General features: G+C 43.4%; 2 protein-coding genes across 4 annotated transcripts in view; one reads left to right on the forward strand and one right to left on the reverse strand.

The window, feature by feature from the left end:
• The first annotated feature begins 827 nt into the window (after positions 1-827).
• LOC124009666 (uracil phosphoribosyltransferase homolog) lies at positions 828-15,844 on the forward strand. 3 transcript variants are annotated; one of them, XM_046321719.1, is made up of 9 exons: positions 828-955; positions 5,873-5,915; positions 6,051-6,120; positions 6,258-6,320; positions 6,551-6,712; positions 7,481-7,579; positions 7,725-7,812; positions 10,352-10,479; positions 15,713-15,844. In XM_046321719.1, the coding sequence occupies exons 1-8, from the start codon at positions 864-866 to the stop codon at positions 10,434-10,436; spliced, it is 702 nt and encodes a 233-aa protein (XP_046177675.1). In that variant the 5' UTR covers positions 828-863; the 3' UTR covers positions 10,437-10,479; positions 15,713-15,844. The 3 variants fall into 3 exon arrangements, with proteins under 3 accessions (XP_046177675.1, XP_046177657.1, XP_046177667.1); XM_046321701.1 differs by lacking the exons at positions 828-955; positions 15,713-15,844 and adding an exon at positions 4,734-5,327; XM_046321711.1 differs by lacking the exons at positions 828-955; positions 10,352-10,479; positions 15,713-15,844 and adding an exon at positions 4,742-5,327 and having other exon boundaries at positions 7,725-8,019.
• Positions 15,845-17,008: 1,164 nt separating this feature from the next.
• The window catches only part of rb1 (retinoblastoma 1), a 48,203-nt gene continuing 45,952 nt past the window's right edge, over positions 17,009-19,259 (reverse strand). Inside the window, exons 22-27 of the mRNA XM_046321732.1 lie at positions 19,081-19,194; positions 18,785-18,933; positions 18,528-18,558; positions 18,285-18,427; positions 18,125-18,171; positions 17,009-17,922 (exon numbers count right to left, since the gene is read on the reverse strand). Of these exons, the coding sequence (XP_046177688.1) occupies positions 17,852-17,922; positions 18,125-18,171; positions 18,285-18,427; positions 18,528-18,558; positions 18,785-18,933; positions 19,081-19,194 (555 nt within the window). The 3' untranslated portion in view covers positions 17,009-17,851. The remainder of the gene's footprint in view (positions 17,923-18,124; positions 18,172-18,284; positions 18,428-18,527; positions 18,559-18,784; positions 18,934-19,080; positions 19,195-19,259) is intronic.

Here is a 19,259-nt window from a genome sequence, read left to right on the forward strand (position 1 = left end):
AGTTGTGAAGAGAGTACCAGTACTAGTATCCTTTCTGAAAACGTAATTAGTGGCGTAAAGTGGTGCTACACAACAGCAGCTCAGGTTCCAGATGATCGGGGGTACTTGTCTGTCAGTAGAGACGCAGTCAGGCAGGCAGAGAGAGGGATACCAACATGACTATTTACTCTGCTGCCTATTGTCTAATGCCAGCTGCCACTGGGATGACTGCGGTCTCAGATGCATGTGCAAATTCCTCTAATCCAGGCAATATGGCACCCTAAGACTGCAACATGGCGTTAATATATCTAATCTAAAACTAAACTAATTTTCGAAAGCACTCCCGAAAGAAGAACCAACACCTTCTGATGTTTTCCAAAGGGCAATGAGTGATGAGTCTATTTTCCTCAAGAGGTTAGATATTTGTTTAACTAGATCAGGTGATCTACTTGAAAGATATTTTTATTTTCATTACTGGAACCATGTTAAAAAAATACTGAGTTGTTTCAATAGTAAGCATTTTTGTCGATACACTTCTAATGTAATGGGTTCTTTCTAAAGCATTTATTGACAAGACAAGTTGGCATATTCAAACATGTTCTGGTATTTAGTTTTAATTTCTGGAAATATTAATTACCGGAAGATTGGTTTGAATTTGTGATTTATGGGCCATGTGAAAATAGCATATAGAGAGCAATAGTGAAGGCGTCTTTTTGAAGGCATCAACTCTGGGGAAATTCATGTTATGTTTCACTATATTGGATCACTCCAATATATTGATATCACTCCGCGGCGGATGGATACATTCGAGGTGAGGATTTACAGATTTACTCCCGTGTACACCTGTGTCACGGCTGGGGTCCGACCCTATTTATATAGACCCCATGGCCACGACACACATTCTCTTTCATTTTCTCGGCGGACATCCGTATGGTTTGAGGTACAAACTTTCTGAAGTTTGCTTGGTAAGTCACTGGTAAGTGTTATATCCTGTGTGGAAGTATACTCCCCGACTGTTTGCAGCCTGGAGCAGCTGGCCACATGGCCAGCCCCTCCTCTTGAGTGCTCAACTCACAGTGCGCGCTTTTTAGGTATCTTTTGTCCTTGGTTTGTCGTACTTGTGTTTTGTTAGCGTTACACTATGACTCTGTGTGCATCCATTAGTATGGTGGCTCTTGCTGCCACAAACTGTAATTTACCTTAAACAACTTGTCGACTGGCTTGTTCTACTTTCAAAATGTGCATGAATGCTCTCCTGGCAAATCTCACCTACCGAGGATGGTTCATTCTCAATTACCTGGATGATTGGCTGATTTGTGCCCCGACAAGGACCTAGATCCTGTCAGACAGAGATGCCCCTGACCCACATTGGTGGGCTGGGCATTACTGTAAACTACAAGAAGAGTCGTCTGACGCCCACCCGGAGGGTGGCCTTCGACATGGAACTGGACTCAGTCCTCATGAGAGCATGCCTGCCCACCAGAAGGTTCCAGGCGGTCTTATCTTGCCTCGACCACTTTCGGCAGGGGCGGGTGGTATCTGCCCTGACCTGCCAACGCCTGTTGAGGTTGCTGACGGCGGCCTCATTGCTGACTCCCCTGGGCCTGCTCCATATCCGGCCTCTAACGGTGGTTCAACTCCCACCGGCTGCACCCGAAGCGCCACCGTCACCGCCAGCTGCGGGTGACTGCACAGTACCTCAGGGCATTGTTGAGGTGGCATTATCGCTTCTTTCTCTCAGGTGGGGTGGAGATGCTGAGGATGTGCCGTGGTGAGCTGGTCAGCACAGACGCCTCCCAGATCGGCTGGGGAGGTGTGACCAAGGGCAGGTCAGCCAGCGGCTGTTGGTGTTAATGTAATTTCATAATTCCAATATGTTTTCATTAATTGAATTCACTTAGTCCATTTTATGAGAATTTGTAAGATTCTTATTTGCATAAAATAGACAGAGACCAGTCCTACCAAAAATAGATAATAGTATTTATTCTCGGAGCGCGCTGCCATGAAACCACGAACAACAGTTTATATACAAAATATGACATCATAGGTCATAAATTGTCCTTCCTCCTATCGACCAGGACCCAACAAAGTTGAAAAGTTTATTCCCACCCCCTTGCTCTCTTACTCCAGGCACACAGTTAATTCAAGATTAAACTTCTAAAGTATTCATCCATCACCATTCAGCAGACAGTTCCAGCTAATGGAAAACCTAAGAAAACACACACTGCCTTGTCTAAGTTGAGTCGGTTCAACCATAGGTTAACGACCCTTTTTGCTTACTTAAAAACCCACAATTCCAGTCCTCTCCAACCTGGCTGGAATGGTATTTATTTAATTTAATTACCCCATTTCATGCTCCACAATCCCTCCCTAATGAATTAATATTGTTAATCAGATATAATAAAACAGAGTATAAGTTTCATTTGTTATAGTTCTATTTAAAATGTAGATATTGTTTAGTCATTATTCATAATATTCCTAACAGTTGGCTACTCTCTTGGAGTGGCAGGCACATTAAATACACTACAGCTCCGAGCTGTACTGTTGGCCCTGCAGTCTTTTCTTCCACATATGAAGGGAAGACATGTCCTGGTGAGAACGGACAACGCAACAGTGGTGCCTTACATCAACCATCAGGGTGGACTGAGGTCCCACCATCTTATGGCACGGGAGCTCTTTCTCTGGGTTCAGCGCCATCTAGTGTCTCTACGCACAGCGCACGTACCTGACATCCTGAATGTGGCAGCGGATATTCTCTCCATGGAGGGCCTGCCACCTTGGGACTGGAGCCTACATACCTAGGTGGTGCAGCACCTGTGGGACAAGTTCGGGAGGGTGCAGGTGGACCTGTTTGCCTCCATGGACAATGCACACTGCCCCCTGTGGTACTCCATGTCGGAGCCAACAGGGCCTCTGGGCTTGGATGCTCTGGCTCACGATTGGCCAGAGCTGGAGCTTACGCATTCCACCCTTTTCTCCTGATTCAGGCAGTGCTTGTCAGTACCAGGATGACAGAGCATCGTCTGCTGCTGGTGGCCCCATACTGGCCCAGGCGACCCTGGTTCAGCCTTCTCCGGTCCCGGTTGTCTGGGACACCTTGCTGTCTCAGGCCGGGGGAACTCTGTGGCATCCGAGACCGTACTGCCTCAGTCTGTGGGCTTGGCCGCTGAACGGCACCAATGGTCCATGTTAGGACTACAGGAGGGTGTAATGTACACCATGCAGATCGCAGGAGCACCGGCTACAACCGCGGCATACCAGTTGCGCTGGTGGCGGTTCTGCTCTTGGTGCACTAGTATTGAGGTTGTGCCCGAGTCATGCGGTGTACAGTATGTCCTCCAATATCTGCAGTCTCGCGTGGATGAGGGCCTCAACACAGAGGCTATTTGGCCGCTATATCTGCCTGCCATGTGGGGTGGATGAACAGGCCAGTGGGGCACCACCCCTTGGTCTCCAGGTTTATGAAGGGGTTCGTCGCCTGCGTCCAGCTAGGATCCACTCAATGGCGAGCTGGGATCTGGATGTGGTCTTGGCAGCTTTGGCAAAGCTGCCTTTTCAACCGTTGGAGTCTGCCTCCCTGGAACACCTAAGGTGGCTTTCTTGGTAATGATTGCTTCCATGAAGAGTGTGGGTGAGCTCCATGCTTCGGTAAGTTCTGAGTGCTACTGGATGGACCCCGGTGGGAGGAGTATATCTCTCATTCTTCCTGAAGGCCCTCCCTCTGTGGTTGGTTTGATGTAGAGAATGTGTGTCGCAGCCATGAGGTCTATATATAGGGGCGGACCCCAGCTGTGGACACGGGAGTAAATCTACAAATCCTCATCTCGGATGTATCCCTCGGCTGCGGAGTGATACCAATATATTGGAGTGATCCATATAGCTCACACAACCATGGTTAACCATTTTTTTTGTAGGGTTCTTGGATAAATGCCGAAAATAAGGTATGTGGTTAGTAAACACAGGCTTAGAAGATCTATGTTTTGTTATATGATATAATCTTCATCAGCTAACATCACTTGTTGTGAATGTTAAAGCATTTATGTAATCAAAACAAGTACAAAGGCTTTATAATTCATAAAGGTCAGGTTAATGGACTGATATCATCTCATAGAACAAAACTTGTAAAATCTCCTAAACTGTGTAAACCTAAAACCTTATTTTCAGTGTTTATCCCAAACTCCATTCTTTCCCCTGTAGGAACAGTCATGTCTATATGGGATACAGCTTTTCAAATGGACTTGTTTTTCTTTTCTTTTTTGTTAATGTGCATTTTAGCTAAGCCCAACCCTTTTCCTAACCTTAGCCTAATTATCCTAACCTGCTACGAAAAGCCAAGTTTGACAAAAGCTGTACCCTTCTAGACAAAACCCATAGGAATGACTGAAAGAACCATAGGTAACAAATTTTCGTTTTTTTAGGACTACAAGCTGGGGAGCTTTGTTAGGGGTTTGTGAATGGTGATAATTTTAAAAAGAATGGCACTTGACTGTCCATCAATGCCTAGGCATTGAAAATAGTCTCAAGCGCTGACAGAATGCTCCCGGTTTCCACTAGATAACACAGTCAAACCTTCACATAAGAACTAATTAATGCTCTATTTGACTCTGTGGCTGTGTTAACTAGTGTCGATCAATGAGCTCTCAAGCGGTACAAGACCTACATCATTCTGACCATTATGAGGCTAGAATCAGGTGACGTTACTTCCGGTTACAAAGTTTATGTTCCTGTAGGTTTATACTAACATAGATGTATTTATAATGACGAGATACTCGTCTCCGCCCTAACAATGAGTTGTTGTCCCAAAAGCGGGAAGGCAGGCGACATGGTCCAAAATAAGCATATAGAAACGCTAAGGGAAACGCTTCTATATTGAACAGATTTAGGCGAGAGTGAACCCTCTCGTTTCGCCTCTTCTTCTCTGGTTTTTGCTGCGGCCACCCAATGGCCGCGACCCAGAATCAGAGAAGACAAAAAATGCCCAACAAGACATTTAGCTATATGAATAGCAAAACCGCAGAGAGCCTAAACTGCTCAACTATTTAGCGTTTTCTTAATTCTATGGAAACGTATTTTGAGAGCGGAATTGGTACGGAAATCAAAATGCCTTGTCAAAATCAGCAGCTGAACAACAATGACAGACAAGAACACGCGGCAATGAGCAGCACCAAGCAGGTTCGGTTTGCTAGCTGCGGAAACAGCGTTCTGACAGAGTCCAATAGAGATGCAGAAGTAGCCGAAACTTGTGAAAATGTATTCAACAGTGAACTACTGAGGCAGATCGGATCGCAATTAAAACTGCTTCCTTTGAATGACCAAATACGAGAATTACAGACCATCATTAGAGACAAGTGAGTCATCATATTTTGTCAAAGATAGCAACCACATTATCTGACAGATAATGGACCTGTATTATAATGCACCAGATAACTGTGTAATGATGTGGAATTGAATGATGCATTGTAAACCAAGTGAATGGCCAATCGACGCCATGTTACTATTTATAACTGTCATATTACACTGCACTTATATGGTTACGGTAGCGTTATTTGGGATTTTTGTTACCCAGAACTGTAAATACACCTGGTTATTTCTATGAAGACCTAGGCAACATGTCATTATAGTCTGCCCCATTACTCCGTAGTAGCGTAAACGTGGCCACAACTTCCTTGTCTAGCATGAGGTTTAATTTCAAATCATGTTAGACCTACTGACAACAATAGACGATACTGATAACAGAACATTGAATGAGTACACTAATCACAATTTGAGTTTCTGTTGTAAGGTGATACCACGAATAGGCCTACATTTTTGGGGGGTGAAAGTGGATCATGCATTGATTTCCTCTTATGTAACCCTTACTGTAAGCATACATGTTATTCTTGTTCTTTTACAGGTCTACTAGCAGGGGAGATTTTGTATTTTGTGCTGATAGATTGGTAAGAAACTGTCTTGGTTCAATTGACACTGTTGTTTTTACTCTAGGTTAAATACTAATATATTATGTTTTTAATTGAATGACTCATTTGTATAATGCACACTGTATTGTTTTGACCCACTCGGTTTGTCCACAGATCAGACTAGTGGTTGAAGAGGGACTCAATCAGCTGCCATACAGCGAGTGTACAGTGACCACTCCCACAGGTTAGACCTATTAGATGAAATTCGTCAGAAATGATAGAAATTGGGCGAATACTATGTATTACAGGATTACTGTTACATTTCTAACCAAGAACAGAACTGTCTATTTCAATCGCTCCCCCCTTCCCCCTCTTCTTCAGGGCATAAATATGATGGTGTCAAGTTTGAAAAAGGCAACTGCGGTGTCAGCATTATGAGAAGTGGTAAGGCACTGATCATATAGGATATTAAAGGAAGATTAATCTGAATTGGTCTCTGAATAGAATCCCTGGCTGGTGGACTTGCCTATACCTGACATACCTAGTGCTATCCACTCAACTGTTTGACCTATCAGTTTGACTGTTTGATTTGATCACCATTACTACATCTTGTATGAGGTTTCCCTTATATGAATAGAGTTTAATGCAACATCTATGAATTGCTGTGTGTGTAGGCGAGGCCATGGAGCAGGGCCTCAGAGACTGCTGCCGGTCCATCCGTATCGGTAAGATCCTAATCCAGAGTGACGAGGACACCCAGAAGGCCAAAGTCTACTATGCAAAGTTCCCCCCAGACATCAGCAGGAGGAAAGTCCTCCTCATGTACCCCATTCTCAGTGAGTATGGATATACGGTACTTGTGTACCCCATATTCTCAGTAAGTATGGCGAGAGTAGTACTCACATTCCCCATCCTTAATCATAGTCCAGGGGGATTGCACGCATGTAAACAACGAATGTCTTTACATGTCTTTAGGCCAAGTACGTTGTAAAACCCTGCCGTGGAAAAGCATTAATAGACAGTCTCAATACAGTACTAACTCCTCTTGAGGACAAAGAGTTCAGGTGAAGTGTTGCCCTGCCCTGGGCCTGAAGAACTGTCTCTTTTTAATGAACCAGAAATGAAGGCTTAATTGCTCCCGTTAGCAAGACAATAGTGTAATCATAGGCATCCTCTAAGATAATTGTGGGAAGGTGTCTTTTATTTGGCTCTGATAATGACCTTAGTAGTTAGCATGCTGCATATTTTTCAGCATAATTTACCCCAAGAAAATAATTACAAGTTTATCTGCTTGGGGTAAACCATAAAGAGCTCACTGCAAGGCCATGAAAATGATAAATAGGACAAATGAAGCCACCGAGAGAAGTAATGTTAATCTTGTTGTCCTCTAACTAACATCCCTCTCTGAAAGGATGAAAAACTGCCTTGAGAAATCAAAATGACTTTTTGTTCTTTTATAGAAAGTAGCAGCAGATGAGTCATAGTAATGATCACAAGGCTAGTAAGGGCAGACTTGTCTTCAATACTTCTATGATGTTGCCTGTTTTGTCAAGTCACTGATATCTGTCCTGTGTTTATGCTATCTATACATGTTCTGCCTTCAGGTACAGGTAACACAGTGATTGAGGCTGTGAGAGTTCTGACTGAACATGGTCTTCAGCCCAAACATATTATCCTCCTGAGTCTCTTCTCCACCCCTCACGGTACGCCTCACCTACAGTCCCTTGCTTAATATCGAAGTAGATTCTGTAATGTTCAAAATTCTGGGGTTTCATACTGCAGCATGTTTTCCATTCATTCAGTTTTATTGAAAGCACTGCAAGTCTAATGGTTGTGTCATCTTACTAGGTGCCAAATCCATCATTCAAGAGTTCCCAGAAATCACCATATTGACCACCGAGGTGCACCCTGTGGCTCCCACACACTTTGGCCAGAGGTACTTTGGGACAGACTAGTCAGCCCTCTAGAGCCATTCAATGGGACACCATACTATGAGAACCAACCATTGAATGGTCCCTCTGTCAGTTTGTCCACTTATTTCAAAAGGAGTTGTTACCCTGCTGAAGATTCTTGCTTTGCTGTGTACGCCGCCTTAACCTGTGCTCCTCAGTCTGACAAACAATGCAAAGATTTTCCTGGAAACAACAAAAAAGCACATTCCATGTAGGTCTTTTAGGAACTAGTCTAGCGAGCTTGCATGTACTGCTGCCGTTTTATTTATTCAGTAATGGTAGTTCATTTTAGGTTGTTTTTCCTCATTTGAAAGTCTAAATAATTGAAATATTTTTTTTCAATATATTCTATTCAAAGTATGTGAGCGGAGTTGAGCAGACGGAAATCCTGCTCGTCGCTTATGGAGCGGTGCTCCACGTCCTTTCCAACCACTCCGCAACAAACCTCTCCGCTCTCACAGGGGGAAAAATGCCGCTCCAAATTCTCTCCAGTCATTAATATCACCATTTAACCAACACGCATCTATTTTTTTGACTACCTGGACATAGCATTTGGTTTTTAAGTATTGAAACCAAACCATATGATTTGAATGAAAAGTATTATAATAAACATGAAAAGGTGAATGTAAGAAGCACTCATCATTTCAAATAGGCTACATGTCATATTAAACAACATATAAACACGCAAAAGGTCAGGAGCCTAAGAAGGAACAAAAAATATTATTTAGGCTATATTATTTCAATTATTACAAAGAAATACATTGTGCAGCATTTGCGAGTGCAACACAATAGGCTGATAGGGACAAAGCGCTCAGCATTTAAACAACGTTTAGTTGTATTCAATCATTAGTCTATAAATTGTGCTTTTAGGCTGTGACTTAGAATGAAATGAAAACATTATTAGGCTCAGTCTACAGTGCCTTTGAATTTATTTTTTAGAAACATCAGTTTGTGGCTTCATGCTCATGTGATGATGCGTGGAGAGCAGGCCAGCAGCAGAGAATATCCTCTCTGCACTTGCAGAGCCACTGGGGATGCTAAATACCCTTTTGGCCACTCTTGCCAGGCTGGGTAGTGATGCAGAGTTGTATATTTATTTTTCTATCAGTAGGCCTAAAGGTTTTTAGGCAAAGTAACCCAATCAAAACAGAAAGCTCCTTGAATGTTGGAATATTTATTTTTTATTTTAACTTTATTTAACCAGGCAAGTCAGTTAAGAACAAATTCTTATTTTCAATGACGGCCTAGGAACAGTGGGTTAACTGCCTGTTCAGGGGCAGAACGACAGATTTGTACCTTGTCAGCTCGGGGGTTTGAACTTGCAACCTTCCGGTTACTAGTCCAACGCTCTAACCACTAGGCTACCCTGCCGCCCCAATATGCCAGGCTTATTGGGTCAAAATCAATTATGGCCTATTGTGTGTGTGTGTGTGTGTGTGTGTGTGTGTGTGTGTGTGTGTGTGTGTGTGTGTGTGTGTGTATAGAGCTAGATATGTAACAACTTTTAATATATCTTATTTTTAGTTTATAAATACTTTGCTACAATGACACACTTAGTTCCTTTCTTTTAGCATGTGCACTTAATAAGTACACCATCGTGCTTTCAGGATATGTTTTCAGTTTCCACAATGATTCTTTAGTTGTGGACACTACATCACCACAATCCCTCTCTTGCTCTTGGTCATCATCTTTGTAAGTCACCTTGATTTTGCACCTGTGTGTTTTATCAGTTTCTTTATGAAAATATTTAGTGAGCTATAGCAGCACAAAAGTAAACTACAAATGCATGCTACGCCAGCCATGTCCTTGAACTGAGCGCTACTTGAGCGAAATTGGAGCGGGCGAGAAGGCCGACGTTCCAGCCTTTGGGGATCTCGCTCCGCGCTCCAGTCAAAAGGGCACGCTCCGCTCACATACTTTGATTCTATTGTCTTGTCCTTTTTTCTTTCTTTAGTGTTGTCATTATTATTGCCACAAACAGTTTTAATGTATCATAACACTGAAAAGAAACAAACCAATCAAGAGAAACTCTGACCAGATCTGAAGTGCAATTTGATGGAATATGCAATTTGGACATTTCAGAGTGGAAAAGGCTGGAAAAAGAAGCTCAGAAATACATTGCCCTTATGACATAAAAAAAAAAAAAAAAATATGCCATTTAGCAGACGCTTTTATCCAAAGCGACTTACAGTCATGTGTGCATACATTCTACGTATGTGTAGTTAAGGAGTCATCAAACCTCCATCGTTAACACAATGGAAAGGTCAAACGCTTTATCTAAATGTTGAAAGTGCGTGGGCGACAGAGAAACAAAACCAGGCAGTTTGAGGCCGTGATGGGGGCGTTGGGGGTGTGACGTTGAGGTTTCTGTGTGTCTGTATGCTGTTTGTATGTTTTGTATCATTCAAGAAAAAAATAAAGAATACACAGATAACCCATATACAAAAATAAATGATTAACTACATTGTGATAAATTATTCAGTCTATTGGATGTATTGACAAAGCATACCCCTTTTCTTTCAGAGTGAGTTTGAGGTTGGAATGTATCATCTTTGTATGGGAAGAAGAGTCATCTTCACATATGCCTGCCTGGCCCAAATGCTGTTGAGACAAACAAGTTACTACTAGCTAATAACCACAAAGAAGTAAAGGTTTGGAACATATTCCTCATATCATGCAAACACTTAGAATAAAACATTATTGAGACTTACAGAGAAGTCCCTCACCATATTCTACCAATCCCACTTTGACATCAGGGAGGTCTCTCAGAGGTGCTGAAATCATACAATAGATCAAATGTCAATACTCCAAACACAGACAGAAACAACACAATAGCTCTGCAAACACATTCCAGTCCTCCAGTTCCTTGTTTTCTGAGAAATGATTATGCACTTTGTCAAGCACTCACCATGACAAACCTTATGGCCACTAGGTAGCACTACACCTGCACATGTTCTGGTGGCCTGGCATGATTTTCATGCACATTACATTGTGTTGAATGTCATTCTTAAGTCTAAGTGGCAAGGATAGAGAGCATGATTGTTTTTAATCATCAGTCGCCAGTTCATCATGCACCGTGACAATTTGACTTCTAAGGAGTCTATCTGTCTGGGATAAAGTGAGAGGAAAATAACCACTTAATCAAATCTAAGAGTGTACTTTCCAAGAGCTCAGAGAGAAGGAGCCGTCTCATCCACAGACCATTTAGCAAGGCTGCCTGTCATACTAACCAACCTATCCTATTTCAGGACTGCTATTACATGTAGATTACCAATAGGTACACCAGTGAACGGACATGTGGTGTGTCTTTACAATGATTGAGTGAGTACCCGTAATTAGTTTATATCAATACGCACAAGTCAATGAGTGAGTGTGGTTGTTACTGGACTGCTGGTAGTCATACACTTAGGTTGATGAATTAGACATTAACAACAGACATGATGATTTCCCAAAACAAGGGATCAGATCCAATCAAGACAAAGGCCCATTAGAATAGCTTTAAATATTCACCAATGAGAGACTGCTTTTATATCAAGTCATTTTTTGGTTCCGTGACCACCACCAAGGTATATCGTCATTGTCAGCGCAACTAGTCTCTTAGGTTTCTACCAAGTACTGCATTAGCCATTAAATCAGGGAGAAAAGCGTAACTTCCAGTTGCCATAGACACCTAGAAACTGTTTACCATATTATCCTTCCTATTGCTCCAAGGGCTCACTAAACGTAAAAGCCATTCACCCAATCACAGGCAGATGAACAGTAGCTGGTTATGTAATCCTCAGAGGTGAGGCACCACAGAGCTCTTCACTGCTGGAAAGTGTTCGGCACCTCCCCAAGATGTCCATCTACATTAATTGCCTTGGATTGGTTGCAGTAACTGTGAAGTGTTTTATTCTATTCTAATGACTGGGACGGTTTCCCAAAAGCATCTTAAGGTTAAGTTCATTGTTAGAGCTACATGGTTCTAATGATGAACTTAGCCTTAAGATGCTTTTGGGAAACCGGGCCCAGAGTAGCACCTTGGATTCCACTGGCCTGCTGGGCTCGACTTACCCAAGCTCTCCTCTTCAGATCCTGCCTCCCTCTCCCTCCACCCCCCATTAGCTAACAATGGATTGTGGGATTCATTGTTGCTCCTGGTGGGAAAATTGTGTCCATCACCCTGGTTGGGAAACAAACACAGAGGCCAGATTCAAGATGGAGGAAGGAACACAGCCTGGAATGATACTTACTAAACTGTAGGTATCAGAGGTCCTATTTCCTGCCACAAAGAATATTCAAATCAAATTGTATTTGTTACATGCTTCGTAAACAACAGGTGTAGACTAACAGTGAAATGTTTACTTAAGGGTAGTTCCAAAAAATGCAGAGTTAAAGGTAATAATAAAAAATAAATAGCGACGAGGAATAAATACACAGTGAATAATGAATAGCAATAACATGGCTATATACAGGGAGTATCAGTGCCAAGTTGATGTGCAGGGGTACGAGGTAATTGATATAGATACAGTACGTACTGTACATATACGGGGCGGATCCCGAATGGTGCAGCGGTCTACGGCACTGCATCTCAGTGCTAGAGATGTCACTACAGACCCTGGTTCGATTTCAGGCTATATCACAACCAGCAGTGATTGTGAGTCCTATAGGGCGGCGCACAATTGGCCCAGCGTTGTCCGGTTTAGGGTTTGGCCCGGGGTAGGCTGTCATTGGAAATAAGAATTTGTTCTTAACTGACTTGCCTAGTTTAAAAAATATATATAGGTAGAGGTAAAGTGACTATGCAACAGGATAGATAAGACAGTAGCAGCAGCGTATGAGGTGAGTGTGTGTGGCGTCAGTATGCATTTCTGTGTGTGTGTTATGTGTTCGGGGTGCTGGGGTGTCAGTGTAAGTATGTGTGAGTGTGTGGATAGACTCCGGTGGGTGTGTCCATTTGATTAACTATTTAGCAGTCTTGTTTAGCAGTTTATAGGCGTAGGGGTAGAAGCTGTTCACGGTCCTGTTGGTTCCAAACTTGGTGCATTGGTACCGCTTGCCGTGCAGTAGCAGAGAGAACAGTCTACGGCTTGAGTGGCTGGAGTCCTTGACAATTTTTGGGGCCTTCCTCTGACACTGCCTAGTATAGAGGTCCTGGATGGTAGGGAGCTCGGCCCCTCTCGCCACCCACTGCAGTGCCTTGCACGCAGTGCCTTGCAGTTGTCGTACCAAGCAGTGGTGCAGCCAGTCAAGATGCTCTCATTGGTGCAGCTACAGAACTTTTAGGATCTGAGGACCCATGCCAAATGTTTTCAGCCTCGTGGGGGGGGGGGGGGGGGTGGGGGGGGTGTTAATTCCTTAGTGATGTGGACATCGAGGATCTTGGAGCACTCGACCCACTCCACTACAGCTCCATCAATGTGGATGGGGGTGTGCTCGCCCCTGTTTCGTGTTGTTCATGATCAGCTCCTTGGTCTTGCTGACATTGAGGGAGAGGTTGTTGTCCTGGTACTACAATGCCAGGTCTCGGAACCTTCCCCCCTCCCTCGTCGTCGTGATCAAGCCCTCCACCGTTGTGTCATCAGCAAACTAGATAATGGTGTAGGAGTCGTGCGCGGCCTCACAGCTGTGGTTGAACTGGGAGTTCAGGAGGAGACTAAGCACACACCCCTGATGGGTCCCAAGTTGATAGTCAGGTTGGCGGACGTGTTGTTGTCTATCCTCACCGCCTGGGGGCGGCCCATCAGGAAATCTAGGATCTAGTTGCAGAAGGTGGTGTTCAGTCCCAGGGTCCTGAGCGTGGAGGGGACTGTGGTGTTGAATGCTGAGCTGTAGTCAATGAACACCATTCTAACATAGGTAAACCTTTTGTCCAGGTGGGTGAGGCCAGTGTGGAGTGCAATAAAGATTCCATCGTCTGTGGATCTGTTGGGGCGGTATGAGAATTGGGATTGGGTCCAGGGTGTCTGGGATGACTGTGTTGATGTGAGCCATGACCAGGCTTTCAAAGCATTTCATGGCTATAGGTGTGAGTGCTACGGGGCAATAGTCATTTAGGCAGGTTACCTTGGCATGGGGACTATGGTGTTCTGCTTGAAACAATAATTACAGACCGTGTCAGGGATAGGTTGAACATTTCAGTGAAAACACTTGCCAGCTGGTCAGCGCATGATCGGAGTACGCGTCCTAGTATTTCGTCTGGCACCTGGCCTTGAGAATGCTAACCTGTTTAAAGGTCTGACATCGCTACGGAGAGCGTAATCCCACAGTCATCCGGAACAGCTGGTGCTCTCATGCATAGTTCAGTGTTGCTTGCCTCTAAACAAGCATAGAAGGCATTTAGCTTGTCTGTTAGGCTTGCGTCACTTGGCAGTTCGTGGCTGGGTTTCCCCGTTGTAATCTGTGACAGCAAGCTTTATTTCATTTCTTGATTAAATTATTATGGCATACTGTAAGGTGTAATGGAGGGATATAGCTGTAAATAAAAATCAGTACGATGCAAGAAAACTAACTGCATATCATGACTTTTGGCTCTAATAGCCAAGCACACCTTGAAAAGGTAAGAATGAACCAGAGCATCTTATTTCTCCAAACACCTGGAGGAAGTTCTCCAAGAGCCCAATGTTGAAGCCATTCCTGTCAGGAAAGAAAGGAGCAGAGTGGCTCTGAGGGAGGGGAAGAGAGCGGAAAGAAGACGATGAAGACAAACACACCGTTCCATAAAACAACACCCAAACCTCTGCATGTTGTGAACCGATAACAACATGTAAAAAATCTATAGCATGCTTAAAACATCTTTGATTCAGCTAAATGTTTATATCACATATCAAGCTGCAGTTGAGTGTAGCTGTAAAGGCAGAACACTCTGGGTATATATACTTACCCAATGTAGATTTGTTCCTGGCCACCAGTCAGCAGTGGTACCCAAACAGGAACAGAGTCGCCAAGAACATCAGAGCTACCAGCATGAGGAAGAGAACATGTAACTTAGCAGGCCTATTAGGGAGCCCCCTCAGAGAGAGAAACACAGAGGGAGAAAGAGAAGAGAAAAAAGAAAGAGCCATTAAGACGACAACACAGAGCCGTAGATGGATATTAATGCAACGGTTGCTCTGCCTTCAGACAAACATCCTCCAATCACTCGCCACCCAGTACTTAAAAATAAAATAGAGTAACACTGTTGCAGGTGAGGAACAACAGAAAGAACTTGGAGAATCTGTAGAACCTGCCTTGTTGATTGTGCTGTTAAGCACTGCTCTACCTTCTTAACAGCACTATCAACAAGGCAGGTTCTACAGATTCTCCAAGTTCTTTCTGTTGTTCCTCACCTGCAACAGTGTTACTCCATTTTATTTTTAAGTACTGGGTGGCGAGTGATTGGAGGATGTTTGTCTGAAGGCAGAGCAACCGTTGCATTAATATCCATCTACGGCTCTGTGTTGTCGATTTCAAGTCTCATAGCAAAGGGTCTGAATACGTATGTAAATATGATATTTTTTTATTTTTTATACATATGCTAAAAATCTGGTTTTGCTTTGTCATTATAGGGTATTATGTGTAGATTGATGAGGGAAAAATGTATTTAAATCAATTTTAGAATAAGACTAACATAAAATGTGGAAAAAGTCAAGGGTCTGAATACTTTCCCGAATGCACTGTGTGTAGCGCCCCCTGGCGGTGAACAGAATTGGTATTATGACATACTGAAGCCAGTACAAAGTATAAACATTTCATATATACACTGAACAAAAATATAAAACACAATATGTAAAGTGTTATTCCCATGTTTCCTGAGCTGAAATAAAAGATCCCAGAAATGTTCCATACGCACAAAAAGCTTATTTCTCTCAAATTATGTGCACACATTTGTTTACATCCCTGTTATTGAGCATTTCTCCTTTGAAGGCAAGCCATCCACCTGACCTATCCAGGCAAGCCATCCACCTGACCTATCCAGGCAAGCCATCCACCTGACCTATCCAGACAAGCCATCCACCTGACCTATCCAGGCAAGCCATCCGCCTGACCTATCCAGACAAGCCATCCACCTGACCTATCCAGACAAGCCATCCACCTGACCTATCCAGACAAGCCATCCACCTGACCTATCCAGACAAGCCACCCACCTGACCTATCCAGGCAAGCCATCCACCTGACCTATCCAGGCAAGCCATCCACCTGACCTATCCAGGCAAGCCATCCACCTGACCTATCCAGACAAGCCATCCACCTGACCTATCCAGACAAGCCATCCACCTGACCTATCCAGACAAGCCATCCACCTTATCCAGGTGTGATATATCAAGAAGCAGATTAAACAGCATGATCCTTAATTACACAGATGCACCTTGTCCTGAGGACAATAAAAGGGCACTAACATGTGCAGGTGTCACACAACAGAATGCCACAGATATTTCAAGTTTTGAGGGAGTCTGCAATTGGCATGATGACTGCAGGAATGTCCACCAGAGCTGTTGCCAGAGAATTTAATATTAATTTCTCTACCATATGCTGTTTTAGAGAATTTGGCAGTATGTCCAACCGGCCTCACAACCGCAGACCATGTGTAAAAATGCCAGCGCAGGACCTCCACATCCGGCTTCTGCACTTGCAGGATCGTCGAGAGACCAGCCACCCAGACAGCTGATGAAACTAAGGAGTATTTCTGTCTGTAATAAAGCCCTTTTGTGGCAAAAAAAAACAAATTCTAATTGGCTGGGCCTGTCTCCCCAGTGTGTGGACCTGGCTCCCCAGTGTGTGGACCTGGCTCCCCAGTGTGTGGACCTGGCTCCCCAGTGTGTGGACCTGGCTCCCCAGTGTGTAGAACTGGCTCCCCAGTGTGTGGACCTGGCTCCCCAGTGTGTGGAACTGGCTCCCCAGTGTGTGGACCTGGCTCCCCAGTGTGTGGACCTGGCTCCCAAGTGGGCCCACCCATGGCTGCACCCCTGCACAGTCATGTGAAATCCATAGACTAGGGCCTAATTCATTTATTTCAACTGTATGATTTCCTTATATGAACTATAACATTTACATTACATTTAAGTCATTTAGCAGACGCTCTTATCCAGAGCGACTTACAAATAACTCCGTAAAATCGTTGAAATTGTTGCATGTTGCGTTTATATTTGTGTTCAGTATAAATACCTACGTAGTAAATGTTACTGGGTTTGCTACTGTAAAGAACTCAACTGACAATTCATATTTACCCAAAATGTTATTTATTGGTGTCTTTGGGATAACTTCCAATATAACATTTGAGTAAATACCTGGTCTTTTCTGTAAAATAAAGTGCTACCGAGTCCCTTTGAACTGTAAAGAATGTCCTTAATACAAAAACCAAACATTCCTATGTAGCCATTCAACAGTCAATGTGAAGAGATATGAATACACGTTTATGGATTTGATCTAATGAAAAGGTATTGTTGCTCATGATACTATAACAAGACTGTCACATCTTTAATGCTCCCGAAAGCAAATTAAGTTCCAGGTTATACAGTCACATCACAAGATTTAAAACATGTCAGATATCAATGAAGGTAAGGTGTGTTGATTGTTTCTGTAAAAAAACATTACGCAGGTCTGCCTGTTCAGAATCCTTGAGGTTATTTCAAGTCAGGTTCCTACTTCAAAATAGACCAGGAAGAGATATGTATTGCATCAACCACCCTGACTTTATGAAACTCCAGAAGACCAAGTCAAAACAACAATTTCTTATAGCATACCTTTAAAACTAGTGTCCCTCTATAAAACATGGTAATACTCACTTGATCTTTTTTAAATGTATTTTTTTTAAACACTCAGTTAAAGAATCCACACTAAACAACAAAGAGAAACAAGATTCCTCTGTATTCACAAATTACTCTCAAAAGAGTATTGCTTAAATATAAAACAGGCCAAACTAAAATATAAAAAAACAAAAGCACAGAAAAAAAATGTATTCCTTTTTTCAAGGGATGGTTGGGGGTCTAGCATGTCAGGGGTAGGGAGTAGTCTCTGGCACCTGTACACTCAAACAGTGCTGGACAGTAAGTCCTTCAGTGAAATTCAAGGCTTGTCCTTTTCGGACTCTGCATCATCCTTCATCTTCTGTTCCTGCATACGGGTCCGAGTGGAGCCTGAAAAACGGAGACAACCTTGAGTTTCATGGCATACATACAGAACAGACAGTTAACAGAAAGACAGACTACAGCACTTGAGGCAGATAAAAGCAAAGTCTATTGGATTACAATGTTAGAGGGATTTGAAACGTAGAACTGATAATATACGAAACAAAGGATGATGAAAGCAGAATTCAGGTAAAGCCAGAAACAAACGTACCTATCTCTGCAAGTTTCTGTATCAGTCTCGACTCTTCACCAGGTTTGCTGTGAGGAGAGCAAGATGAGATCAGCAACTTATTTCAACCGTGCCTCACCTCTGCATGAACAAAACATTCTGCAGCCTAGTATAACCAAAATTAAAGATAGCCATCTCCTACCTTTCATCAGCTTCATCCTGTCCTTCTACATCAAAGCGCAACCTCTTCAGGGGCTTGGGGGCGGAGCTCATATCCAAACTCCTCTTCAAGGTCCTATCACTGCTGTTCACCATCGCATTGATCTTCTGGAACTTATCAGAGGTCTGCAGAGGAAACAAGAGAGAACATCATTTTAGTGCACCGGACACAATGCCCATTTCAGGAAAAATATTTTCCACTATGTTGATGAAAATGATCACTTACTCCAAACGATTCACCGATCGATACCAGGATTCTGTGGAGAACAAAACACAGGGTTTACTTTTACTAGTTAATAACGCAAAAAATGTAACAGACATTACCATAACAAAATAGGAGAAAAATTCACAAAATTTGCTAATATCTTTGCCAGGAACTGAGACATCCAAATAATGAAATGTGCCTCAGCTATAAATCGGTTCATCACTAAGCGCATACAAAACAAGGTGTCAAGCCTGGTTCATGGGTGGGAGGGTACTGACCTGGTACGTGGGGTCATGACTGGAGACATGCGTGTTGGGTTCTTCATGGGAGAGATATAGACGTTGTTGCTGCCAGGCACCCTCAGGGGGGAGTTGGGGAACTTGTAGGGGCTGCGGGGGATGTGTGGGATGGGAGACAGTGTGGGGGGCTGGGGGAGAGAGAGACCGTAGGGAGTGTGTCAGTAGATAATAATAGAACATTAAGGCAAGCAAGCATTTTGAACCTGTGTGTGAGAGATCAGGACCATGTGAAGTATGTTGCGGTGCCACATGGGAACGCTAACTGTCCGTCTCACCCTGGGAGAGGCATACTGCAGGATGTTGGTTTTCAGTTTCTGCATGAACACCAGGTTGTAGAAGACAATGATGGAGTCATACTGGCCCTCCCGGATTAACACGTGCTTAAATGTCTGCAAGAAAGACGGGGAGATGAGATGTTCTGCATCTGTGGTAATCCTTCCTCTCATCTGACTTA

This window comes from Oncorhynchus gorbuscha, linkage group LG02 (genome assembly GCF_021184085.1).
Source record: "Oncorhynchus gorbuscha isolate QuinsamMale2020 ecotype Even-year linkage group LG02, OgorEven_v1.0, whole genome shotgun sequence".
Classification (NCBI taxonomy): Eukaryota; Metazoa; Chordata; class Actinopteri; order Salmoniformes; family Salmonidae; genus Oncorhynchus; species Oncorhynchus gorbuscha.